Source organism: Pleuronectes platessa, chromosome 11 (genome assembly GCF_947347685.1).
Source record: "Pleuronectes platessa chromosome 11, fPlePla1.1, whole genome shotgun sequence".
NCBI lineage: Eukaryota > Metazoa > Chordata > Actinopteri > Pleuronectiformes > Pleuronectidae > Pleuronectes > Pleuronectes platessa.
The window spans coordinates 12,540,451-12,567,785 of record NC_070636.1 but is presented as its reverse complement, the minus strand read 5'-3'; the positions used below and the strand labels follow the sequence as shown (position 1 = coordinate 12,567,785).

Here is a 27,335-nt window from a genome sequence, read left to right as displayed (position 1 = left end):
TAACTGCACACTAATCCCCAAGATTGCTGTGTTTAGGCGCGGCACGTCGCTGCTCCACGTCAAGGCGGCTGCGGCTAACAACGAGCTAATGACACCACGATGACAAGTGTGTGTTTGTAAACCCAATCAGAAGCCTGGAGTCTGGCTGCCTGGCGATGAGGTTAATCAAACTGGGCTCGGACTGAATGACTGGCTGGCTGTCTGCTTCTTATGTCATCACGCTGATTAAAGGGGTAAGGTCCTGCTAAGGCACTTTGGACACAAGTGTTTCTGTGCCAGGTTGGCAGTGTTGGCACAGCTAGCTGTCCTGGTAAAACGTGACTGGAGGGAACTCCCAGGTTAATTAAGGTCGAACTAGATTTCTTTAACGTGACAGGATGTTTAAGGATCCTCTTTAGTTCTTGTTGCCCTCCCTGCCTACAAATACATAGTATTATGAGTAAAAGGTCCCATTTAGCTTCTTAGTGCGATAACTCTCCCTTGTCATGCAAAGAGCCTTTCTTGGTCAGACAGTGAATTCAACAACGTAGTATCTCACTGGACAGAACCTCAGCTCAGTCAATATGAGGGTAACCACAGTACACAGAAGTCGGCTCAATATTTTTTCAAGCACCAGATACAAATTTTGTACTTTATACAAATCTAGAAAAGCAGGCATTGATATTTTCCCAGTGGAGTTCGCTGCTGTTCAGTCACCGTGTGGATCATTCTGCTGGGCTTAGGCATCCGGAGACCATATGTTAGTCCTGACCGGCTATTACGGTGAGGTCACACAGCATTTAGAGGGGAGAAACGTCAAGGTCATCATGTTGACATGCACTGCTCCTCTCTGACTCAGCATGGGGAGAAACTCACAAGGCAGAGTTGTGTGTGTGTGTGTGTGTGTGTGTGTATACCATAAAGCTGTGCCGTGCGTTTGTGCTCGTGACGGCAGCATCTGCAACCCTGAGAACGGTACTCGAGGCAGACAGAGTGACCTCACAGCAGACAGACTGTGGAGGAGAGGTGGAAGGGACACTTCTGCTGCACAGCTGAGGGGGAATCCCTGGCATTATGTTTCCTACTGAGCCAATACAGAAGTGAGCAGCTGTGGTGAGAACTCATTAAAGTTTACATCAGGGCAAAGCCTGTTGCACTACAGGGTTGATAGATCAATTTAATTTAATAGAAATATATATTTTATTACTTCCTACCAGGGAGGTTACGTTTTCACACCAGTACATTCGTTTGTTGGTTGAATAAAAACAATAAAAATCAGTCGCCTTCTTTGATTCACATAATTTAACCTGTTCATAGATATTAGCACTCTTCTAATGTTCGATTTTTTTCCTTTAGTTCTCTGCATTATCGCTTGAGAAATCCACAAACGTTGAAACTCTATCTCGTTGCAAGAGAGCATATTTCTCAGACAATGATAAAACTCCTCATTCACTTTTCTTTTAGTCAAAACATTAGTGATGATGACGCGGAGCTCTCACTGCAGTGCTGAGCAGAAAAGCACAATTAGGTGGCCCATTACAGCCAGTTACTGGTGCCCCCCCATGAATAGTCTAAAGAGAAAACTAAAAATCCCATTTTTTAAACGCTGCCTCCACAAAAATCAATTCCCTGTGGTTAAAGTTGTGTTTGAGGGGAGGAAAGAAGCGACCCGAAAACATGTTTTATTGTAGCAACAACAATTAACTGTATGTAAACAAGTTGAGGAGGGAAACAAATCTGGGAAAATAGAGGAAAATAGAGAATAAGAAAACATTTCATAGCCTGAAGCCTCTCTCATCCTATCATTATCTGCATTTTTTCCTCCACCGTAATTAAGTTTTTTTCTTTATTGCTTATGGGAAAAGGGGCAGACTATAAGGATGTTTTGAGCGTGATTAAAGTTGCTCATAATGAAGTGAAGATTCAGTCTGGAGGATGGATTCTTTTTTCTGTCTGCGAAAAACATTCCTTCTAGGGCTTTGATGGTGACAGAATGAGTTCCTCTGGGCCTTAGATCTTTGCTAAACTTTCACACATGATAATATAAAACCCACCATTCCTCATGCGTTCCATCTCATGTGTTTAAAGAGAGAGAAAAATATGAAGAAGAAGAGATTTTGCCTGCTGATATGTTTCTGGACATGTGGGATCTCCATAAGTTTGAGTCAGTTTTATGTGCTGCACGGCCAGACCCATGCCCGCCCATTAAAGTAATTTGTGGTTTAGAAATGCAACTGTAATGTTAAAAACAAAAGTGCAAGGCAGAGCGATGGACGATGTGCTTAGTCACCGGCGTTCTTTTTTGTTGTTGTGCTTTTTACCTCCCCTCTCTTGCTGCAACAGAAAGGATGTTGTTGAGGACATCAGTTTAACGATACAGGGAGGGGTCTCAACAACAACTCGTCTTCATCTGAGTCAATGTCAGGTCACACTCACCGGAAGCAATCGAGATGAAGTCAAACTTTTATTTCTACAAATCCCATTTACAGCTTAAACTGCAAGCAAACTCCAAATATGAGTGTTATTGCTGCATAAATGTAGCGTAATAATACATAGATTAGCTCCCAATAATACTTGTGTGTGTTTTTTTTCTAGCATCCCAGCCTCACCATGTAATAAGCTGTGGGGCCGGACTGTGGTTTAGGGCGTAGGCTTAAAACAAAATTAAGAAACAGAAAATTGCGAGGAAGGCTTTTCCTTCATTTAATGGTCCGTCATGCAGGATGCATGAGATCATGAAGAGGCTAATAACAGTGATGTGGATTTAATCATTTTAACGGAAGGCCTTATATGAAATATTATCAGCTCGTATGTGAAGCCAATGAACGGTCGAGAAATGAGTCATAGAGCCTCATCCGGTATGAGCATTACTTTATTTCAAAGTAAAAAAAGAATTTTATATTGTGATCATTTCCACCTCATTATCCAATTACATTTTCACCGTCTGCCTATTTTAGTGCCAACGTCTTGTTTTGGATTTCTTCTTCATGTCAGATGGTGCCGGTTAGAGAAGCTGGTCTAGACATAAGGAATTCCTTTCACATCATATCTGGCCATTTGTGTTTCTCATCCCAATTATTTTTGACCACCAGCAGTTTATGATCATGAAGGGACTATAGTATTGTAGTAGTGTTCACGTGAGGATGACCTCAGCGAATGTGTTCAGCACGCATCCACTGAGCTCACTGCTCTCACAGCTGTCGTGCACGATCATATCACGGAGTCCAACATGCAGTGTAACTCAGGATGAACCGTACCAGACGGGTATATTCTCTCCTGCCCGCTTGGCTTGACCCCCCCCCCCAGCCTCCGATCCCACTTCACATGCTCCAGACAGGATGCTGCTGCTTCAGAGCCGACGCATCTCCAGTTTACTTTCACAAAATCCCCTCCAGGAACGTTTGTTGATACAAGCTGCTCAGCCTTTCAGAACACGTTTTCCTTTCCCCCCTCTTTGACAGAGAAAACTTTACGGCATAAATCCATATTATCAGATCGGCTGAAAAGAATATGGCCACTGTGGTTGCTTGCCGACCACCAGAAAATTGTATTTACTACTACACTTAGCGCGACTTTAACCTTGACCAACGCAGGGCAGAGCACGGCGGTTTGAACCCCCGAAAAGTGTGCATGGGCGAATGCAGGTTTAGGATTAGTCAACCACATAATCAGCATGCCCCTTTGCATGCTTTACCTGGAAGCTATTTCGCTGGCAACCCCTGAAAGTGTGCCCCATCAAGTCGTGTTGACAGACGGTGAAAACGGCGAGACGGACCAAAAAGTAAATAAGTACCTCCCAAAAACGTTTACATCCCTAATCAAGTCCAGAGCGCTCCCTCTATCCAATATGCCCTCAGAGTTTTATAAATAGATATTATACTCAACTAAATTGGAGACAGGATTTCACCGCTCCGTGGCTGTCATGCGTTTTCTATTATTTGCTTTCACTTTAGAATATTGGAACTCTTGATATCTGGTTACAGATTTCCAGCCCGCTCAGCCACTTCTTCATGTTTTGGCGTCACTGTGGGGCCTCACACTGAGCAGGATTTTGAATGAGCTCCAATCAAGCATGTTAATTTAAGAGAGGAGGAAAAAAATCTTTGCCATATGACTTTGTTATTAATAAATTCACCAGAGGCCAGCCATGTGTTCTATTAAATTTATAGTCTTTTTCTTTTTTCAGCTACCGTATAGTGCCTGTTTTATTTGTCAGTGGTATCGAGCTTGAGGTTCATCTTGAGTTTTATCCCCTGTGAATGATTCATTTTAGCACTGCATTCATTTAAGTCTCTTTTTTTTTCCTCACAGCATGCATGTGTCTCTCTGGGCTTTTTCCCCCTCCCCAACACTTGTAGAACAAACCAGACCACCTCCCAGAATCCTCCAAAATAACCTCGCTACAACTGTGGTGCAGAGGCATGGCGCTAACTCACACACAAGCCCTCACTTCCATTCATGCAGTGCAATAAGCCAAACATATAAAACCATTCCCACCCTAATAAAGTGGGGCCTTTCTCTCTGCCACAAAGGGAGCTGGCTCCCAAGAGTGTAGCACTCTGAAAAAAAATACTGACCCCCATGTAAAACTGCAACACGTTGGAGGTAGAGTAGAGGATGTGACCCACCAAACAGCCTCAATAAAGCAGGTACCCCACCTGACGCCAACACTGCCAATATTTCAGGAACGGAAAACTCAGTGAACTTCAAACTGTTCAGTTTTTTACTTGCTACCCTTTCAGTTTTTTTTATAAGCGCTTCACAAATGGTGCTCTCTGAATAAATAGTGGCGCTTCTGTGTGAGGGTTAACAGGTGTAGCCTCATTGTGGTTATTATCAGCGAAGTGCAGCAGCACTGCTTGTCTGCATCAGATAAACGCCTCGCGATGGAAAACTCTCCATCTCCATCTCTCTGCTTTTTCTCGTCCTGAGGTAGTCGCCATGACGAAGACCTTCGCTCTGTCTGTCTACTCTCTTTGTGACTAGCTGTGCATGTGTCATATGTTTTACGTGTGTGTGTGTGTGTGTGTGTGTGTGTGTGTTTGTGTGTGTGTGTGTGTGTATGTGTGCGTGTGTGTGTGTGCCTGTGTGTGTGTGTGTGTTTCTGAGGTTTCTGAGGTGAGGCGTCCTCTCGCTTCTCACGCGAAGTGCATCTGATGTTGCACATCACATGCTTACATGTGTTCTCAGTCTGCACAGTGAGATAGGCAGGCATGTATACGAGTTATAAAGTAACACCTACACACTACATAAACTATACAAGTTTTTGTTGCCGATGAAAATACACAGCGCTGTTTTTTGCCCCATTTTATCCTGCATCTCAAATGCTTGGACAAGAAAAGATATTAAAGATTTAAAACTTTTTTTTTTTTTTTTTTCCAATTTAGAAAATGTTATGAGTGTACTTTCTGTCACGTCTCAGACAACTGAGGTTGAAGCAGCATTTCCTGACCTATGAGGAGAGGATAGCATTATTTCCATAAGCTGCATGTCACACAGCATTTAAGTCAGTGATCAGGAAGCCAGACATTTAACAGTCTCCTTGATTTTCTCTAGCCGTTCCTCTTAATTTCAGTTTGATTTGAGTTTTTTTTCTAAAGAGACCCTCGGCCAAAAAGCTTTCCCTGTGTAACGCAAGTTGTTAAACGAACCGCCGTGGTATTTTGCTTACATGAGGTAGTCCCAATTTAAAATGCTTTCGGATTGAACCGGAGGATTTAATGACTTGTTGGCCTTTGTTCTCTCAAAGTTAACTTTCAGTCTCCTGACAGAATGAATTGTAAAAGGATATTACATTTTCACTAATGATTTCCAATGGATGACTACTGCTTTGAATGCTTGTCTCCTTTTTTTATGCTCCCCTTTTGACCTACTGTCTCACATGGTGCCTCACTGCTGGGCTCAGAGTCAAGATCAGGCACCCCAGAAATCACATAACGTTAGAGGTTAGTGTCTCAAAAGCATAATGGATGGCATGCATGAAACCTGAGGTCGCTGACACTCTGATCTGTAAACATCGAGGAGATAAAGGGATGTAGATCCAGCGGTTGTGGAGAAGAAGAAAGAAGGGCGAGGGGGGCGAGGGGGCGGGGGGGCTCAGCCTTGTCAGAAGGAAAATATAAATGCCTGGGTGTCTGTAGAAGCTGTGAGAACACTGGAACATCATCCGCTGTCACTGCGGTTCCACAGGGGATATCAGAGGACTGTTCTCATGTGAGACGCAGATGTACTGGGCATGTTTGTGTGCGACTGTGTGTGTGCGCGCGTGTTTGACTTTGCGCGCGCGTGTGTGTGTGTGTGTATCTGTGTGTGTGTGTGTGTGTGTGTGTGAGAGAGAGAAAGAGGCTCCAGAGATTTTAAGATATCCTCTGCAAACAATTAGGAGCTGGTAGTGCTTCTCCTGTGGCTGTCTCTAATTAACACGGCAACGAGGCCTTAATTGGGAAGCAGATTTAGTTTTCCTCTTTTTTTTTCTCTTTCTGCCTTATGGTGGCTGTCTCAGCGGTTAGTTGTGCGAGGAACAGTGGGAACAGCTGATTTCCCCCGGCTGTCCGATTTAACAAATCCTGTGTCAACACTGACTACTTCATCTCTGTGTTGTCTTCCTCATCACTTCACAGGGATAAACAGAAACATTCAATTTCCAATCAGGTGAAACTTTGCCACCTTCCTCGACCTCTCGTGCTCTCAAGAGCTGTTTGCGAGTAAAAGCCATCTGATTGGAATCACCATGGCAACAAATGGCTTCCTCGTTGAGGCTAACGTTTAGCGTCTCCAAGTATAGTGCACTCACCTCACCACACAGACCAAAAGTACCTCCTGGAAGTAAAGCAGAGTGAGAGACCGACTAATATGTTTTCTTTTTCCTTTTTTTTTGCTTTGCTCTTTTATTGTATTGCCGTCTTCCAGTAAAGGGCCCGATCACGTGGAGCCCTGAGCTCGTGTTCTCACAGAGAGGGCGCAGACTTTCACTTGATAATGAATGTCTGTGGTGAGAATCCCATTATGGCGCCGCTCCATCAAGCCTACAGAAAACAACAGGAGTCGAGAGGCAGAGGCCTTTAAGGGCCATATCAGTCAACTGGATGAGGGCTGCTGTGCAAATCAGATCCTCCTTTGTAAACCTCCTTCAGTGTGTGTGTGTGTGTGTGTGTGTGTGTGTGTGTGTGTGTGTGTGTGTGTTGACAGAGAGATAAATGCATTCACACACATCAAGAAGCACCCGGCGCTCACATTTGAACACACTTTTTTTTGTTTAAAAAAACACATTGTCACACTGAAATGTCAATTGGTCAGAAAGAGGGATGCTGGTGGTGGGAGGGAGGTGGATAAAGGGGGGAGAGAGAGAGGGGGGAGGATCTGCACTCACCTCTGAGCAGATTGCTGCTGTAGTTGGAGAAGGAGTCAAAGATGCTGTTGGATGCCATGACAGTCACGCCAGGAAGGGAGCGGAGCCTACGTTTCAGTCGATCACCGCCGGCCTTGCAGGGGCAAAGAAAGGAGGGTTGAGAACGAGGGAGTGGGAGCAAAAGGAAGAGAGCACGAGAAGACAAAACTCCTGGAGCTCGAAGCCCGTTTGCAACCAAGAATCTCGGGTTTGTGACCACCGCAGGAATCCCAAGCCACAAGCCTGCTGAGAGAGCAGCAGCGGGAGATGTTTGAGGGAGAAGTGGAGAGGAAAAGGGTCAGAGGGAGAAAGAGAAGAAAAGGCAGAAATTAATAATTTCACAAATGAAGCAACAGGAGAGTTTGTGGCTCCAGGTGTGGAGGTGGACTCACCAGGGCTGGAGATGAGAGGGGGCCCAACCAACGAAGCCTGGGTGGTGGGAGTGGGCCGGCGTGGAGGGCTGGGTTTGTGGTCCTCTGTCACGCCGCGGGGCTGAGGGTCTGAGGTTAGCCAGCTAGCCTGATATCGTGGTCTGTCTCTCTCTTTCCTCTCCTACGATGGTGGCGGCCTGACTGGAACGCCAGCGCTAGTAAAAAAGGCTAAAAGCCACAGTCTTTCTGCATCCTCCTCGCCATCCTCCACACAGAGACATACACACACTCCCCTCCGTGAGTGGTGGAGCCCACGTCACATGTCACGTGAGGTCACCGGGCCTCTCTCCCTCCCTCCCACCCTCTCACCCTCCCTTCCTCTCTTCTCCTATCGTCTTTGCTTCTTCTCTGGTTTCTGTAATTTTTTTTTTTTTTACTTTCCATGCTTCCCCTTCTCTCTGACTCGCCGTCTTCACTCTCACTTTTCATTAGTCGTCCAAGTTTTGGAAACATTCTATTTCTTTTGAGTTCAAACCAGGCAGCGGCCCTTCGCCACTGCGGCTCCCTGTTTAGTGAGAGAGAGAAAGCGTTGAAACCGCTGCAGAAGAAGTGCAGAGGCTGTAATGTATCAAGTCCCTGAACAAACACACGAGGAGAGAAAAAGGGCGAACAAGACGATGAGAAAGAGAAAGAGAGATAGCTGTGGCTTTGTGCCGCTGACGGGAGACAGGAAAGTGTTGTCTGTAACTGACGAGCAACACTGAGCGGTTTGTTCTTGCCTGTGTATGTTCTGTGCTCGTTCTATGTTTGTCTGACTCACAGCACATCTGTGTTTGTAAGAACCGGTGGTTTTGGGCCTGTGAACCCCCCACCCTCACTTACCACTTGATAGTATCATAATCTTAGTCTCATTAGAAGCAGCGCGGCCAGTTGCTCGGCTCCGCTCGAGTCCTCCACTGGTGCTTATCTTTCCTCATCCATCCCTCACTCAACTTATCTGTTTTTCTTTTCATTCTTTTTTTATGCTACATTATGCCACATGAGCATAAACACTAAGGCATGTAATTTTAGTTCACCTCACTACTGAGTGTTTCTACTGAAAAGAGAGTGTTTGTGGGCTCATTGAGCGGTGTCGCCTCTTTCCTGCTCTGAAACTGCAGAAGCGTTTTAACCTGATTGTGGTTTTCACACTTTTTTCATTTTCTAGGTTGAATTAAAGAACGGAAAAGTTGCCAGTGATGTGGCCACCTGTGCTATTTGTACAGTATCGGCCTCAGAAGTGATTTGAGGCCAGAATCCAATATAGTTTTTATTTTCTTTTTGTTTATGGTTTATTTTAAAGTTGCTGCAGCAGTTGTGTGAAAAACAGGAAATGATTCATGTTGCCTGGAGTTAGTGCAGAAATGAAGTGCAGAGCAGAGTGACAACTGGCAGACAGAGAGAGAGACTGTGGTGCTGTCCACCTGACAATCTTGTAGGACTACATGTGTACATGTGTGTTTCTGCGTGTTTGTGTGTGTCTGTGATTGAATAAATCACTGGCATTTGCAAACCTGTGGTATCCACACTTCCTCTCTCCTTTCTCCTGTGCGTCGATGACACACAGACCATGTCTGGCCAAGGGACAACGGACCCAAACCACCGTCTGGTCACTCATGTGACCCCATCGCTTTCCCTGGAGACCCTTGTGTGTGTGTGTGTGTGTGTGTGTGTGTGTGTGTGTGTGTGTGTGTTTGTTTGTGCGTGTAGCTGCAGGAATATTTCTGTCCTGTTTCGATTTCCCTCTGCTTTGTGTGTGGAAGCCCATGTTGTCCTCTACTAATTGTTGGACAAAAACTGATGCATGGACCACATGATGTATGTTTGTATGTGTATATAATACCATGTTATCTATGTGTATGTTTGTATGAGAGAGAGAGAGAGAGAGAGAGAGAGAGAGAGAGAGAGAGAGAGAGAGAGAGAGAGAGAGAGAGAGAGAGAGAGAGAGAGAGAGAGAGCTTGCCGGTCTTCCTGGTAGCCCGCACTGCCCTGTAAATGAGCAGTTGCCGTTGAGTTAGGCGGCAGCGCGGGCTAAATAACACGGCGTGTCAGCAAGTGTGGCCGAAAGCTGAGGCCACAGCCGCGGCCCCAGGGCTTTTATCAGTCCGTCCACGCGGCCACTACAGGCCTCTGACTTAACCTCACACACAGCAAAGCTTCCTCTTCTAACACCTCTGCTGCCTCCCGACATGGCCCGGGCTCCGGCCTGCCAGCCCAGGGACAGATTACAGCTGTGTGTGTCGCTGCTGAACAAGAGGTACTGCTGTCGTACAGGCCCACAGGGAAACACCACTCTCTGCCAGGCCAGAGCCTGAGTAGCTGAATAATTCTTCAGCTTAAGAATAATTCTTCAGTTTATGAAAAAAAAAAAGGAAGCTGTTAACATTTGAAGCTTTGTTTTTTCTTGCTTTTCTTCAGGTCTGGTGCATTTGAGGTGGAAAGTCTCTGCAGTGTCTGGTCTCATCTGTGTTTGTTTAGAAAAAGGGGGATGCTCAAGAGTGCAGAGCACTGGCTTCATAGCACAGGGCTTTGTGGTTGTTTCAGTTTATAATCATTTTACGTGCGCGTACTTGTGCAAGTGAGACATGTTGCTGGTAATAATTCATGTTGTCTTGTTTTTGTTTTTTTCCGTTTAAGTGAGAAATACATTTTTTCCTCTGTTTGTTTTCACAAGGAGGGACTGTTTCACATTATTGTCAATTTCCCTATTTTTGTATTGCATCTGGATTTTCAATGAGCAATGGAGGAAAAGCAAAACAAATATAGAAGTCGTCCCACTGCGTTGTGCAAGAGCGGGAACTGGCTCTATTGTAGTGCAGTCCAAACTTGACATTTGAAGAAAGCTCCGAAGTCGAGGCCTTTTCTTTAGTCCTCGGGCCGCACTGTGTTTTTTCTTCTTTGTCTAGGTAAACATCTGCTTCATGTTTTGAAATCTATCTCATGGCTGTGCACTGGCCATGACCATGAGGGGAAAAATAGTCTGAGGATCATTGTGGCTGTCTTTCACTCAATTCTTTTTTCTCCTGCCCAGGCCTTGTTTATCAAGCCCCTGTATTTAAGCTTAATATAACTCCTGTTTTGCTGAGAAAACTGTGGTGGTTTAATCACTGTCAGTGGTCCTACGCCTCTCGGGTGTGGCTCGCGAGGCAAAAAGGACCCAGTGCGGTCGTGCGTCCAGCTGCAAAGGGGCTTATTTTGTGGTCTAAAAATTGCAGGCTTCCCCATATGTTCCCCATAAACGTGGAATGCAGCGTGGGACTTGAGGAGGCTTTTATAATGAAGTGGCCGTCATTGCATCAAACACCATGGTCCTGTTTTCCTCTGGGATCGGCCATGGGAGCCCGTTTTAGGTCCGCATACACAGGTCCAGTGTCTCGACTGCTCATTCACACCATACTGGGCATTTTCTTCCGATATCCCTGTCAGAATACCTTAGGCATATTCATATCATGTCATATCAGATTTGATGTAGGAACATATTAAAAGAGAGTCCTCAACCACTTTACATGGTTCTTTTATTTGTTTCACAAAGTAGAGCAGGAACCTTTTAACAAAGAAGGTTCCTCTGAAAGTTCTCACGCTAATTCAAACTATTTTTAGAGAGAGAAAAGTGGCACAAGAGAGCATAAAAACCCAAATATAAAAGATGTGTGAAAATTCTTAATTGAAGGACTGCTGTTAAAGCGCAACAGCAGCCAAACAGTGGAAACAACGGAGAGCAGAGTTCTAGGAAAGTTGCAGTTGTATGAGAAATTAGTTCACGATACCAGCTCAGCATTAATCTGTGCATGTGTGTGTCTCTGCACGTGCGCGTCCTGTGTTGTTGTCATTGTAAAAGAGGCACTCCCAGATGCAGTGGTTTTAGCGTGCAGTATCACGGTTGGAAGTGATCACCGGGCCCATTATTTATTTATTGGCTCCAGCAGACATGGAGACTCTGGTAACCACAGAGAAAGCAGGATAGTGAGGAGGGGGGGGGGGGGGCGCCACACACCGAGCAGACCGTATCCCACAGTTCCTGGGGAGCGATGCGTGTATACAGTAACCTGTGGCAGGACTTAGACAATGGAAAGTCGACGATGGGACATGGCAGAAGGGGAGGGCCAAAGCTGCAACTTCGATATTCATGGAGAAAGTCACTGTGGACCACTGATCCCCAAGATGGTGGAAGAACATGATTTAAAGGCACAAAATCATTAGGAGGTGTTGTGCATGTTGTGGAAGACAGATAGTTGTGTTCCTTCAGTGCAGTTTTGTGGGTGTGGCACCTGCTGCGGCGCTGTCGGTTTACAGTTTGAATGTTTACAGGTAGTAAACCCTCCATTCCACCTCCCCTCTTCAGTCCAGCTCTTCCTGTTATTCTGAAACTGTGCCAACACAAAGACCCCAGCATCCAGCGTCCTTCACAGCAGGTTGATTCAAAACCCCCCTGGCAGGGAGCGGTGTAGACTAATTCTATAATTTATTGCTGCCTTCCTGTTTACCTGGTGAAATACAACACAAAATAAATACTGTCACGTCACATCCTCAGTGGTAATTTTTACATGTTCATATTAAAGAGGAATATGGGAAGTTAAGTGTGATGTTGTAACCTGTGCTTTCTGGATTAGGTTTGTCACAGTGATGTGGTAGATGAAAAGTAGATATAATAGATTGATACAATGTATGTGTGTGTGTGTGTGGGGGGGGGGGGGGCAGTTTTTTAAAGTTCTTTTATTTTGGGGGTCAAACCAACTAAAGAAAGACTCAACAAAAAGAACGCAACACACAATAGGCCAATGCTATATATAGGTTAATGGTATGCTCAGCCTGCTGCAAAAATGTAGCCTCACTGTGTATGTAATTGAGGAAACTTTCATGCTGTTTGCATTTTTCAGAGAGATGTTTTTGGTCTCGCACCCACGTTGTTAGAAATCACCATATTAACCACAGTTCCACCTGAAACCAGTCCCCACTCAGCGGAAGTAACTCAGTGACGTTGGACTTGAGACGGGGTCGGGGGTCGACCTATCACATTAGATTAAAGAAACATAAATCAATACCTATTGGCTGGAAATAAGAGTTGTAGTGTCTAGGGCGTAGAGAGCTGCGTCCCCTGGGAAATCTGCAACAACCAATGAGAGAGCAGCCTGAGGTCCCATGGTTGACAAAAGTATAAGGACCCACATTCACATCCATTTGGCCCGCGCCCCACGGTAGTATGTATATGTATTAAGACAGAAATGAACCAAATACAATTTGAAAACAACTTCTATTGAATGGTCACAAGTGTTATGGTCTTCCAGGAGCATTGTATGAGTAAACTAATATTATATAATTATGTTAGGTTTAACATTTCTACACAGGCTTTTTTGTCTCAGGATGTAGGAGGGCCCCATCGCCTTTTCTCCATTAAAGGTTAGGGTGGTCATTTGTTTTGTTTTTTTATCCAATTTCTAATGATATCACTTTTTGTTTATAATAATAACAAAAAAAGCCATCGTGTGTGGCCCTCGCAAGACTGTAATAAACAGGAACAAACATTTAATTAGAAGTGTATGAAAGTATTGGCTGATATACAAGACCAAAGTCTTCATCAGCCGAAGCAGAAATGATTACGAGGATTCCAGGATTACCAACCCTAGCTTTAATGGGGATAACATGGGTGCATAAGAATTAAGTTTCCTAAAAGCCTTTTAAAAGAGAAGAATCTTTGCAAGGCTCTATATGCCACCATAGTGTGTCACCCACTAAAACCATACAAACTGATTATGATGATTACCAACAACATTACCGTCCAACAAAATGTTTTCACCCCTGTAAAAAACAACGGAAAAGATTTTCATGAAACTTGGTGGTAGGATGTTCAATAATTAATTTCTATCCCTTTTTTTCTTTTTCCTTTTTACGTTTTCACAAATTTCCCAGGGTACAATGCATGAATCTTGATTTAAGAAGTCAGGTATATTTAGGGGACTTGATATCCATGAGTGTGTGCACATTGCTGCAGATCCACATAATAATTTCGATCTAAAAGATTTAAATGTGGTTTTAATCGAAAGCAATATATTTTGTCTTTTGATTGTGGCATCTTAAATTAGTCAGGGTGACGTAGCTGAAGGAAACACTGAAAGAAACACATCACGATCATAGATTAGAAATTCAATTCTTTATAGTTTTAGCAACAAAGCTGATCGAAATTCATCTTAGTGAGCTCATCCCAAAACAGACAAGAAAAAAATATACACACACACAAAACACAACACAAAGGTTAAAACACAGGCTTTTATACTTTGAAAATCATCTCAAGAAGACGAACAGTACAACAAACTCAACGCTCCACTGAGCGCCTTCATCCTGTTTTGGTTCACAATGCTTATCACGTCGTGCCTGTGTGTTTTGCGAACCCCCCGTCTTCACCAGAGTGGTAAATTTACACTCGGCTTTGAGGTACGCACAGGCACCACATCACGGCAACAGAGCAGCTGGAGGCTGAAGTGCTGCAGCCTCACATAAAAGCACCCGTAAACCCGAGACCTCAGTTACCCCAAATGCCCCAACGCACAACAGAGCTCAGCCCCAGCCAGACCAGAATAGAGCAGACCATGGTCTTGCCACAAACACCAACAGATCCCATTGACTTCAGTGCATCATCAGGATCTTCTGAGCTAACACAGGTGGAATGCTGCAATGTTGTAGAGTCTTTTGTATGGTTTTTCTTTTCGTCAGATTTGATCTATAGAACACACACAGAAATGCGCAGCTCCTACGTAGCCTGAGGTTTCGCTTCTCAGAGATGCAGCGAGTACGTCAGCGTCGCACTCGTTCTTGCATGGAGCTATTGTGACAAACACAATTTCTCCCTGTAATCAATAAAGTATTCCGATTCCGATGCTTATTCTGATCATTACCTGTACATGCACTTGTGCATGTGTTTATGCATGTGCATACATATTTCCTGTGGTCCAGACATCGTTTTTTGGGATGTGACAGACGAGCTTGCAGATATGCTAATTTGTGTGAGGCAGGATGTTTCTCTATAGCAGATGCAGAGTGGTTTATTTAGACGCTGTGTACGTGTGAGCTTGTTTCACTACACTGCTGCGTGAAACAGTCAGTGCAGTCTGACACATTGTTAAAGGTGCAGTGTATGGAAAGGCCTTCATTGACAGCAAGTGACACATATTTATATATAATCTCACCTAAATTAAATTATTATTAAAAGAAATGTAGTCAGTGTATCAAAACAAAATTTTCATTATGCAGGCAGGACTACCACTTTAATTTTAAAGTTTTTATATATAATAAAATATAATTGTTATTACTGATGGTTGTATGTATAGGCATCATTTTATTGTTGTAGCTGTATACAACCCTAACAATATATAGGGTTTATATGTGAGCTGATCAAATCTTTTCAACTTTACAAAATTTGTAAAACCACAGTAAATTTGTTAATATCTGCATCATAAAGAGTTTGATAATTTGTATCTTATGTGATGTTTGTTATTTAGTCCTATTTGACTCCAGCATGTGAGAGATAACGCGAGTGTTAGCAGCATGATAACACATGACTGTGTGTGTGTGTGTGTGTGTGTGTGTGTGTGTGTGTGTGTGTGCGTGCGTGTGTGTGTGCTTGTAAGAGGGAGACAACTAAATCCAGCTGATTTAAACAAACTAGGTTTATCATCTGCTTGCATTCAAAACAAAAAACGAATGATCTTCAATGTTTGTATTGTTTGAACTTTCTAGTAAATTTTTAAGACGACAGGCAGTGAACTGAAAAGTTTGTTATTTTGTGGCAAAGTTCACGTGATCTTGACATGATGCAACATGATCAAATTGTAAGAAAACGCCAAAGACTTATTTTTTACTTAATCTGCATCATAAACAGGAACAGATCATTTATTTTTTATTCCAACTCAAGTGTGCAAATCCATTCAGGCAAAATAACCACTGCTACCTTTCAAAAAATTGAATAAAATAAACATCCATCATATGAAGTAAACAAGTGAATTGATGCATCAAGACATTATCCACTTGATTAATGGCAGATGGAAAAAAAAATCTAAAAGGGCAACACAACCGTTTGCCTCGCATCACTCTGTGTTTGTGTGTTTGTGTGTGTGTGTTTGTTAGTGTGTGTCTGACCTGCTTTCATATAACAGTTCTCACATTTCAGTACCTCGGTAGGTTTTACTGACCTAGAAAGAGTGATGGGGGCTCAGGAAATCCATGGCTGTGTTAGTGTGTGTGTGTCCCCATGTTACTGTAAATGCAGGCATATGTGCATAAGCCTTTTATAGTCTTTTGAAAACCAGTAACATAATAGCGCACACCATTTTTCTTCAGAATGTCGTTCTCACTTTCTCTTTCTCCCGTCCCTCGTGTTGCCTCTCTTTCATTTGTCTCCCTCTTTGACAAATAGGAGCGGCGTTCATTAGGATGCTTTATGAGGTGATGGTGACACAGGGCACTCCTGATGGCCCCTTACACGGTCTCAACTCCAAACACACAGCTCTGAAGTCTCCCTCTCTCTCGCTGCCTCCCCGTTCATCCTCTGTGCGCTTTAATAACAGAGCTCATTGCTCTTTGTCATCCATTGCAATGCATGCCTGCACTGTCTCTGCTCTGTTTGTGTGTGTGTGTATGTGTGTGTGTGTGTGTGTGTGTGTGTAAGAATCACTCAGCTCTGGCGAACCCTCCTCGGTCTAAAACCAGGCTCAGCAGGCGCTACACATGTCTGATCTATGATTCAGGGCTGGCTTTTATTCTGTGGGAGACGTACAGTGTTTCCTTTGTGGCTGGAGAGTGTGCATGTATGTGTGTGTGTGTGTATGTGTGTGTGTGTACGTGGGTTCCTAATGAAGGCCACTCAGGCGGCCTCTCCCCTGGCGTCTAATGCATCCCAGGCCCCCCGGACTGGCTGGCAGTGACTGTTGGGGCTCGATGGAGCAGACCAGAGGAGCAGGTATAATCTTGATAACCTTGCCTCCCTCCTCAGCCCCCTCACACACCTCTGTTCCAAGGAAACCAAGGAAGTTTTGGAGGACGAATATGAACCAAATAGAAGAGCGTTTGGCAGAAGAGGTCTGAAAGTATGACCACTTGTATAACCCGTCATTGACGGAATACAAGGACGCGCAGATGGCCTGCGATTCCTGGAAGGAGATCTCGGCTAACGTCGGTTTACAGGTCGACGAGTGTACGAAGCTGTGGAGAAAGATCAGGGACAAATTTGTCCACCAGAAAAGGCTATGAGGAGCAGCAGTGGCGATGTAAATAAACAGTCGACGATGACTGCCACACACAGAGAAGGCGTCTCTAAGGTCGTCTTCGACAAAAAACATTACTCCACCTTGTGTTCTGGCGGTGAATTGCTTTGCAACACGTGCAACCCTTTGGAGAACCATAAATTAAAACGAGTCCATCGACACAACTGCGTGAAAAGCCGCAGCCACAGTTGCAGAACCATGCGCCGGTCTTTATGCTATATAGTGCCTGGGGTGTCAACGAGCACCTTGAGACCACCTCCAATGAATCTCCTGCTCAAACCGAGGTTTGATATGGAAGAGACTTCATCGAACATAAAAGGATATGCAAACTGAATGGTGACAGGTCTGGGCCAAGTCCAGTATTTCTCAAAAGATATTAAGAAAGGTTAGTTATATAAGAAAATAGTTATTTTTTAAATATGGAATTGCCAAATAGACCGGGCGGATGGGTGTGTTGTTAACTCATAATATCAAGTCTAACATTATCAGACCATGCCATTTGACCTCAACCCCCCCAATGTTAACCCAAAGTTATGCCGTTGCCATCACCTAATAACACTTTAAGGTCACAAACTTTACCAATGAAATTGGCAAGAAATGTCGCTGTACTTAATAGATTCAGACATCTGACAAATGCTAAAAAAAATATACAGGCTTAAATTATTCTTTATAATTCAAACAATACTCTTAGTGCTGAAATCCTACATATCTAATTCTTTAGCTGCATATAAAAAAACAGGTCAGTGTTCCTTCATTACGATGAAAATACAGCTGTAATTTATTTCTAAATAAATAACTGCTTACTCTCTTAATCCACAGCTGACAATTGTCCTAAACTAATTCACTTCACTCCTGTTTGAGTAAGTTATAATATGAACAGAGGGCCCAGATGTTTTTGTGAAGTACCGTATGGCCAGAATATATAGGAGCTTGATTGCAAGACGACTTCCCCTTTTTCCAACAGCTGTTTTTAAGACAAATACTTTTTGAGGACATGAAACACACATGCACTTGTTCTGTCGAAAGTATCCCTGAGATAATATTTATCTAAAATGAAGAATGTCTTCATCATTGAAGCTCTTTCTCTCACATATGTAAAACATGAAATGTGGTAAAACTACGTAAAAATGTATGTATGTTGTCACAGACTTGCACTCTCTCCTGTCAGGGTGTGGAAGCGGTCAGAATTATTTCCTCTGACATATTCCAGACTGTAGTTTTGAAACCTTCATCTGTGACGACCTTAATTTTTGGCTGTTTGACAGATTTACACCCTGGTTCGTTTCTGTAAAAGACGTCAGCAGACACAATGATTTAGTTTTCAGTGGTAATTCCAACTTTCCTGTAGAATCACTATCAGGGCTTAATACACATGTACTACTCGCTATTGTAGCAAGAATAAATGTGCAAACAACCCATTATGCAACACTCTGTAATAGGACATGTACGCAGGTTCTCTCCATTCAACAAAACTATCTATAAATCTCTTATTCTTTAATACAGTCCAACTTTTTCAAACACAAATCTATAATACAAATTTGTATGAATTAATGTTTGTGACCATGTTTTACCTAAGTAGTTGTTGGTTTTCATGGGATTCATTGACAAATACTGCATATTGCCAGTTTAGTCTTTAAAGGACAAATCAGAAGTTTGAAATACTGTCCCTGTTAATATGTAGAACTTAGACACTACGAAACCGATTAAATATATATATATATAGTTTAGTTATTGTTATTATATGTTAATTATATAGTAATTGTAATTAGTATTCAGCAATTTAATGGACAATTAAACACCATATCTATTACTGTAACTTTGGATTACAAGTAACAATTAGCACTTTTGTATTTTGTTATGGCACACACCCACGCACACATACGCGCTACATCTCTAGCTGCCCCATTATGTAGGCTAAAGGTGTATACATATCTCAATGTATCCTAAGACATACATAGAGGAAGATGGCAAGAGAAAGATTATATATAAATATAAACTCACATATATATGTATGTTTGTGTTTTATATGCAGTACATGTAGTGCTAACACATGGTAGTGCTTTAGTACAGGCTCTTCGTTTGGAAGACAACACTTCTAAAGTTGTTTCCCACGCTTGTTGCTGAAAATAGGTCTAGAGTTGGGTTCATCATTAACACACATACACACACACACACACACACACACACACACACACACACAAACACACACACACACAAAACAACTCTGCACAGAAACTGTGTGACTCTGTCTGTAATCCATGCACTATTCCCTCTATATAGATCTTATGGCGCAGTGTTGCAAGATGCAGGTGCTCTTTTATACCTTCTTCCTCAGAAGACACATTAAAAGCCTGTGTGCATCTTTTGCTGCTCATATGCAGATTTTTTTTTTGGCGTGCATGCGTGTCTGTCTGTCTGTCTGGGAGCGGGTGTATAGCCAGGTGCTTGCTGACATACTGGGGCTTTGTGGTTGTGGTCGGTGGCTTGCTTGCTGTGCAGACAACCGAAAAGGAACTGTCTCCTTTCTTTGTATTTCTGTGTGTGTCTGTGTGCATGTGTGAGAATATAGCCTTAATGTGAATTCCGTATCATTTAGTGATCCGTGACAACGTTGGGGGTTTGGTTTCCGCTGCAGTGCTACTTGAGTGCATGTTAGTTTGGTGCAGTCTGACACTTTGTGTTTGCAATTTTGTTAATGTGACTCTTTGTTTGTAGATATTTTTGATACATGTGAAACCGTGAATGTGTCCGATGCAACACAACAGACACAAGACAACATTATCTGTCTCACTCCTCAGCGAGTTTATCAAATTAAACTGAAGCAGCAGGAGGTTTGGCAGCAGGTAATAGATCAGCAGCATTGTAACATTCAGCGTGATCAAAGGTCCTTTCTTTTTGTAGTGAGAGACAATGGTTGGAGCGGGGGTAGAGAGCGCTCTGCCCTCGCCGCAGCCTCGGCTCAGCCCTCATGGTGGCACCGCGTCACATGATGCCCTGGGTCTAGTGTGATTGTGGCCTCAAGGGCTTGAAGGCAGCAGCCCAGGTCTGTGGGCACATGACACGAGTGTGATATGGTAAAACTTGGGCTAACCAAACTCACGCTCTAAAGGGCAAAGAGCTGCTTCTATCATGTGGTGGAACTTTTTCACTGGAATATATTGATTTGACTAATCTGGAATTACTCTGAGTCACATATGTTTGATAAGTGGCTCCGCCTCCGATTTGGATTTCCCTCTTTCTTCGTCCTTTGGTAAATTTAGGGTTTCAACTCATGAGTGATGCACGACCACACCCAGGACAACATGTAATTACATCTCGCCCGAATCCTTTGATTTAATACGAGGCTTGTTTTTATATGAGTTTTGCATAAACAACTTTGATCCTTATATGTTCATAAATTATTTATACAGCAGTGTAACACCTTTGTGTACAGAGAGAGACCTAGAACGAGGCTGATGTCGCCACATGAGTTCCCACATTCTCACGGTGTTGGTTAGCCAAACCTCTTTACCCAGAACTCTTGGCTAAGGTTCTTCTAAGTTGAGTCATCTCGTCACAGCTGAAAGCTTCAGCTTCACCCACACACAAACCACTCCGCACTATCTGAGTCAAAGAGATGAAGCCCTAAAACCTGCACACACACATACACACTCACACACACACGCACACACACTCACACACACGCACACTCTCTCGAACACACACACTCAATACACAGATTTAGCCATTGTAAAGGTCCTGATTTGACCTCACGCAGTTGTTCACAGGTTGATTGGAAAATACCATCTTCCTGTTCAGTTAAAAACCATAACTCCCCCCCCCGCACATATACACTTTTCCACTGCAGCGTCAACCTGTTTGACATCACATGATATCTCAGTGAGGCGCTGCTGTAATGATTCATATGCGCATGGACATGACATTCCCTGTTGCATAATTAGCAGCGTGTGTTCTTCACAGAAAAGATAAACATTAAAGCTATCTTCAAAATATCTGCAGTGTTCGATCTTTTTTAAGAAACAAGACTTCCTTGCGTGTGTACAGCTGTGAATCATTTCTTAGTTTTTGTGCTTCAGCCAGTAAAGCAATGAGTATAGTCTAATAAATAAAGCCAATGAAGTCAAGAGATTGCCTTCTCGCTATTACTAGTATGTAAGTAAAAGTAATTGCCTCCACTGAGGAGGCATGTGCCAAGGATGCATGTTTTTGTTTATGTTTGTTTGTTAGCATAATAAAAAAAAATGATTTAGATACTGACAAAGTTCAGTTTTTTTCTTTTGCATCACTTTCTTCAACGTTCAACAAAAAAATATTTTTCCATAACTTCTGGTGCCAGAACAAAAACAAAGCACAAAAGGACAGTCGACAAAATCAATGGCTTTTTTATTGTTCCCATTACACAGAATTGTTTTCTGGTTTCGGAATCCTTTCACATGAAATACTACAAAACTACACTTCCAACCTTATTTAGGCCTTTTGTTGTCATGTCGACCTGAGTTGGAAGTAGCTTCTAGATAACTGTTGGCCAATGTTACTTGGTGCAACAGCCACGTTGAGGGTGTGTAAAAGTTAAGTGTTATGTTAACCAGACACATGTGATAAATGGTTATGTTTCCTGTAACAGATTAAATATTTAAATACAAAGCTCAGGCAATGAAATGAGGCACACAATCTGCATTGTGTTTCAATCTGACAGGAACCTGCTGTGTAGGCATTGCCATTCTAGTATCTTAGTAATTTAACACATTGATGGTTAAGGATAAGATGCTATACATGTCCATATCTTGATATCTCTAGATAAGGAGACATCATGGATTTCTTGAATTTAAATGTTTCTGTTTGACTGGAGACATTCATCATTTGAAACCTGAATCCTCTTCCCAAATATTGTGCTGAAGGATATTGTCTCTGTTCAGAAGTGATTTTAAAGTTTGGGTTTCGGTGTGTGCGAATGTGTTTAAGGTTTGTTTGTTATGTGGAGAGTGCCGACCTGCCGGCTGTAGCTGAGTGAAATTAGAGACAGGTTGGCATGGGGAAGACTTGCCTTGGCACAGCGCAGGCCGCAGACGGGTTCCGGTATGAGTTTACAGTATAGTTTGCTTCTCTGTGGCTTGACAACTCTGTGCTCTGAGAGAGACTAAACCTTGTGACAGACATGCTATGCACTTTCCCACAGCCACTGAGAAGCTAAGGCCACTTTTATGGTTGCTTAACATTTACATTTCGCTACCTTGGCTGGTATTGTAGCAACTTTGTCTTTCCTCCTTCACTTACGAGGAGCAGAACCCTTATCATGCATGTGCTGAAGCCCTCTCATCTATTTGGCAACCACTTTTGACACTTAAAGGTCAAAGTAGAACAGTATTTGAGATGGTCTTATCCTGCAGAACCCTTTTCATATTCAACATATAAGCTCCCTCCTCTTGGAACCTGTGGCCCTTGAAATGATTCGAAAAGAAATCGGACCCAATGTTTTTTTTTGTTTGGATCTTTCAGGCAGCACAAGAATAGTTGGTTGAGTCAGGACTTACATAAGCCAATGGTCAACAGCCTGGAGATGAGAAGCAGATATGAATCACTTGTGGTTGTCACAACGTCTCACTCGTTTGTTCGATGTTTCCATTATGCTATGAATTTATACCTGCTTCCAAAACCACTTCAAGCTAAGCAGCAAGCTCCCCTGCACCCACACAAGGAGCAATTCGAGTGGTATCACAAAAGTATGTGATGCTGTTTTATATGATATTTACATAATTAAAAAATTAATATATTTGCATTGTGTTTGAAACAGGGTTTTTCAAACTGTGAAATTTCCCTGTCTTAAGTTAACTGAAAGTTGTTTGTTTCAGTTTGGTCAGGAGTGAACCGTCACAATTACACATCACACTGGCCTGTATCAGCATAATATCATATTTTCTAGACTAACCTTTTTTTTTTTTTTTTTTGCTGTTCATGGTCGCTTTGTTGTGTGTGTGTGTGTGTGTGTACGTGTCTGTGTGTTGTGTCTGCGCGACTCCCCACAGCCTTCCCTAAATCGAGAAGGCAGAAGTGAGAAACGGCTGAAAAGAAAAAAAAATTAGGCCTGCGTCTTCCTGTTATGTGTGCGTGAAACCCCAGACGTCTGTCTAGGTTGCTCGCACGCAAACGCCGTCCCGAGAGCCATGGCAACGGCAGGTCCCCACACACAGAAAAACGGAAGTGAGCCGGCACGCTGAGGAAGTTATTGGTTTTTCAATGGCCAGGACAGCGGTTTCATGAGAAATTCTGTGACTCTGCCCTTGTGCTGCGCCGACGGACAGCCGGCGTGGGAATGTAGGCTTTTTCAAATTATGACAGAGAAGACACCTATGACCAGACGTCTGCCTGACTGATTGTCCTCAAGCATGTGAGACAGAAAAGAAATCAGCATCAGAAATGACATCAGTGCATTCATGCAAACATTAATGCTGCAAACTGCTAAGCCTTCCTACATCGTGTGAAATTATTTCCACGTCATTCCCCGTGACGTTAGACAATCCAGCCAACAGCGCTCCCGTCACTGTGTCCGTCTGCCGCCATGGAAACGGTGACGTGGGGCTCACCTGGTCTTAACAAAACCCAGCGACATCACCCTGTCTTTTACTCTCAAGTTGTCACCCTGTAGTTTTGTGTGTGTGTTGAGGTTAGAATTGCAGGGGTAGGCGTTTAGAACCACACATATTGAGAAGAAGTCGTGTTTCTTTGATGAATTCTACAGAACTCTCCTCAGCCAGGAAGAAACTCTCACAACCACTAAAGCTTTAACTCTCCCCGAGAGGCCTCCCGGAGTGGTTTGTGTCATGCTGCAATGACTCCTTATCTCCTGTTACTCAGACCTTCGATGAGGTTTTAACCATCACCTTTCCCTTGCTCAATACAAGGTTGCCTAATGCCAGATGATTATCGGTTATTGGGCAACTCCTGTGAGTTCTCATGGTTGTCTGGCTGTTTGACTGTGACAGAAGAATTTACAACACGGATGAAAATTCATCTGCAGATCTGCATTTTCCCTTGTTTCACTTTTCTTTAGATATTAAAGACCCATTGTGGTCTTGTACTCCTGAGGTAAGCTACTTGGTATAGTTTTTGAGTGTTGAATGCCACTCTTGTTGTCTCGCATTTCATCTGAGAGACAAATCTTTATGCCTGCATGAGTCAACAGCAGCATCCCGACTTTCTGTCTATTTCTATATTGCCGTTTTCAGACAGAACTCCAAACAATCTGGTGCAGACTTTCTCTGGAGCAGGTGATTCTCCTCTCAGACACGTGCACAACAACAAAGACATCTCTGGGGGGTGGTGAGACAGATGCGTATAAACTCTGCTGCAGAGATCACATCTTTGTCAGTGTCTTCTACATGTATGGATACGCTTAACCATCTGGAAATATATGTATTCTTTTTCCGTCTTTCGCACATTTGAAAAGTCATCAACACGCCCACTCACTCGCGGTGAATCATCCAGAAGATCTCCTGCTGTGTTCTCACATGGGCTCATTTGGATATTCTGCAGAGTTTTTACCTGGGGGCTGTCAGAAGAAACTCTGCAGAAAGTCCTGAGCCCCTCGCCTGGGACATTTGCATCCTCACATACAGCCCCTCTGGAGAATGTCAGGAGATTATCAGCAGTTCAGTGCATGTCTGAAAGCAGTTTAGATGTTATAATTGTATCAATGTTTTATCTCGCATTGCATAGGAGGCATTGCAACTTGCAGCGGCAGTGTGGCTGTGCATGTTGCTGTTTCCTCCCATATCCCACAGCCACACCTGCCACAGCCTGGCTTCTGCTTGGCCTCAAGCCTCTTGTGAACTGTGCCTAGGTTGACCAAGCATGCCACCAAGCACACTTGGAGGCAGGGCTCCCCACAGCCAGAACCCCACAACACCCCCCCAGCCCTCAGCCTCCTAAAGAGCCGAAGAAGCAGTCGGTTTGAGGCAACTGGGGGGAAAACCACCCTTGCCTCTAACTCGATTCTGTGGTGCTCAGACACTAGTGGCTGAGAGCCGTGCCTGAACGAGGACGAAACTGGAAACGGGCCACGTGGAAACAAGCACCTGACGCTAACTGCCGTGCGTTTGTGTTAGTGTGTGTGTGTGCACTGCTGAGCAAGAGCAAAAGAGAGAAAGGAGTGGAGAAGGAGAGACCGGAGGGGGGTTTATGGGCTGCTAAATGCCAGAGTCACCACAGGTGGGAGCTCCTCTGTCGACGCCATTAAAACCAAGCAACATGGAGGGTCTGTTCACTCTGTGTGACTTGACGTCCAACAATGTTGCAGGCAGTGGCCACAACAGGCAGGGAACAAGCTGTGTGCAATGAGAAAGTACACTTCATCAGTTTCCTTTCAATGTGTTGACACAGTTGTAAATGCCACGCGGTTTGGTTAGAGGGGGACAGGCTGCACAGGGTCTTCTGGAAAGTCCCCTTCTGTAAGAGATGTGAATGTGCTCATGAAGGTTACTTGCAGGGACATCTTCCAACCTTATATATTACAGGTGACTCACTTATTCGCATTTAAAGGGAAAACCAAGGTTGCTGACCTTAATCAGCGATACGTTTTTCTTGGACCTTTGGAGTTAGAAAATCCCCTTGAAAAGTGCAACTGTGCTGTACCAGACAAACGCCTGTCGACAGCTCTAGCTTTAACTGACGCTCGCAGATTTAAATTTGGTTAAACTATTTGTTTTGAAAGATCTTACTTTTGCTACTTCTTAACTACAGTTCCTTATTTATCATATATTTCATAGAATTCTTCATACACATTGCGCCTGAATCTTTTCAATACCTGTGATTTTGTGGTGACCGATCCTATTGAGATCCATTACATTGTCCAGTAAAAGACTTCTCCTGTGTGGCTTGGTTTTAGGGCCCTGGTTAAAAACACAAAACCAAGCCAGGCTTTTAGGGTTGCTGCAGAGGAAAACCACCACTCCTCGACAATGAATATTTTACCTTACTACCGGCAGTCCAGCAGCATTTAGTGACCACAGGCAGTGTTAAGTGATCCTGACCAGAGGCGAAAGGGGCACTTAACAAATGATGATGCCCACTATCTATCAGTGCTCTGGGCTGCCACTGCTGCCTGAGAGCTGCATGGTGGCTGGAGCCAGACCACTCTACGGCCACCACTGACCTGCCAGCTAACCACAAACTCCACAGCCTACAGCAAACACACCTCCACTTCCTGCTGGAGGAGGGACTCTCGTCGTCAATCAAACGACAGCTGCCACTCTGATGGCTAGGCTGAACCTCTGACCCCAACCATCAGTACAGCAATGACCCATGCCTGACCTATTTATGAGGCCTTGTACAGTATAGATAAGCAGAAGTGTTTTCAGACATTAAAGCCCAATTCATGCTTCTCCTTCAAAGCCATGCCGTAGCCTTCACGTAGACGTGTACCCTTCACAGAGCTCCACGCCGTACCCTGACGTGCACGTCCCTAAATGTTTAACTACAGGCCGAGGCGACGCAGACCGCAAGAGGGGTGATTGTTCCACTTGGTAGCGTTGCATCGCTGGCAGACTCCATTTTTTAATTACGTTGAAGGAACGAACACGGACGATGTCTTTCTTTTCTTCGTTGCAGTTCTTTGAGAAAAAATAATGGCTCTTCAACATCAGTTCCAACTCCAACACAAGTCGCTGAGTAACACTCACCATTGTACCAAGGTAAACAGAGACGACAGAGACTTTGTAAATAAGCGGACCAGAAACCGGAAGACACCCTACATCAGCTAAGAAACTCTATGCTCTATCGCATCTCACACACACCTACCTCCACAAAACGATCAGGCTGGTCTCATCACAATTTCGTAGGAAATGCTACTAAAAGTAATGCACCAGAATTCGTATGAATTCCACTAAATTGTGAATCAGGAGACTGGGGACACGTGACCTATGCGCTTCTCTCTCTTCGTGAAAACAAAAAACATGGCGGACATTCATCTAACCCTAACCCTAATTTGAAAAATACATATGAAGTCTGCACCACGGTGATTCAGCAGAGTGACAGCCGCATGAATGAGCTGTTCCTGAACGTACTGGTCCGGGAACGGAGGACCCTGTAGCGCCTACCAGAGGGGAGGAGGGAAAACAGTCTGAGACATGGTTGTGAGAAATTGGGTTGTTAATGAACAAAGCTGTCTCTTACTTGGTCCTAAGTGAAACATATGATTGTGTATAAAGCAAACATACATATTTTGACCATATCTGCCCATTAAATACCTCTTAAAACCGATTTGCCAGATTTGATCCAGCTTGGACCTCAAAGGGGTCTGAGAAAGTACAC

General features: G+C 43.6%; 1 protein-coding gene across 1 annotated transcript in view; it reads right to left on the bottom strand.

Moving 5' to 3' along the window:
• The window catches only part of runx3 (RUNX family transcription factor 3), a 48,453-nt gene extending 40,715 nt beyond the window's left edge, over positions 1-7,738 (bottom strand). The window contains exon 1 of the mRNA XM_053434086.1: positions 7,349-7,738. Coding sequence (XP_053290061.1) covers positions 7,349-7,406 — 58 coding nt within the window. The 5' untranslated portion in view covers positions 7,407-7,738. The remainder of the gene's footprint in view (positions 1-7,348) is intronic.
• Between the last annotated feature and the right edge of the window lie 19,597 nt (positions 7,739-27,335).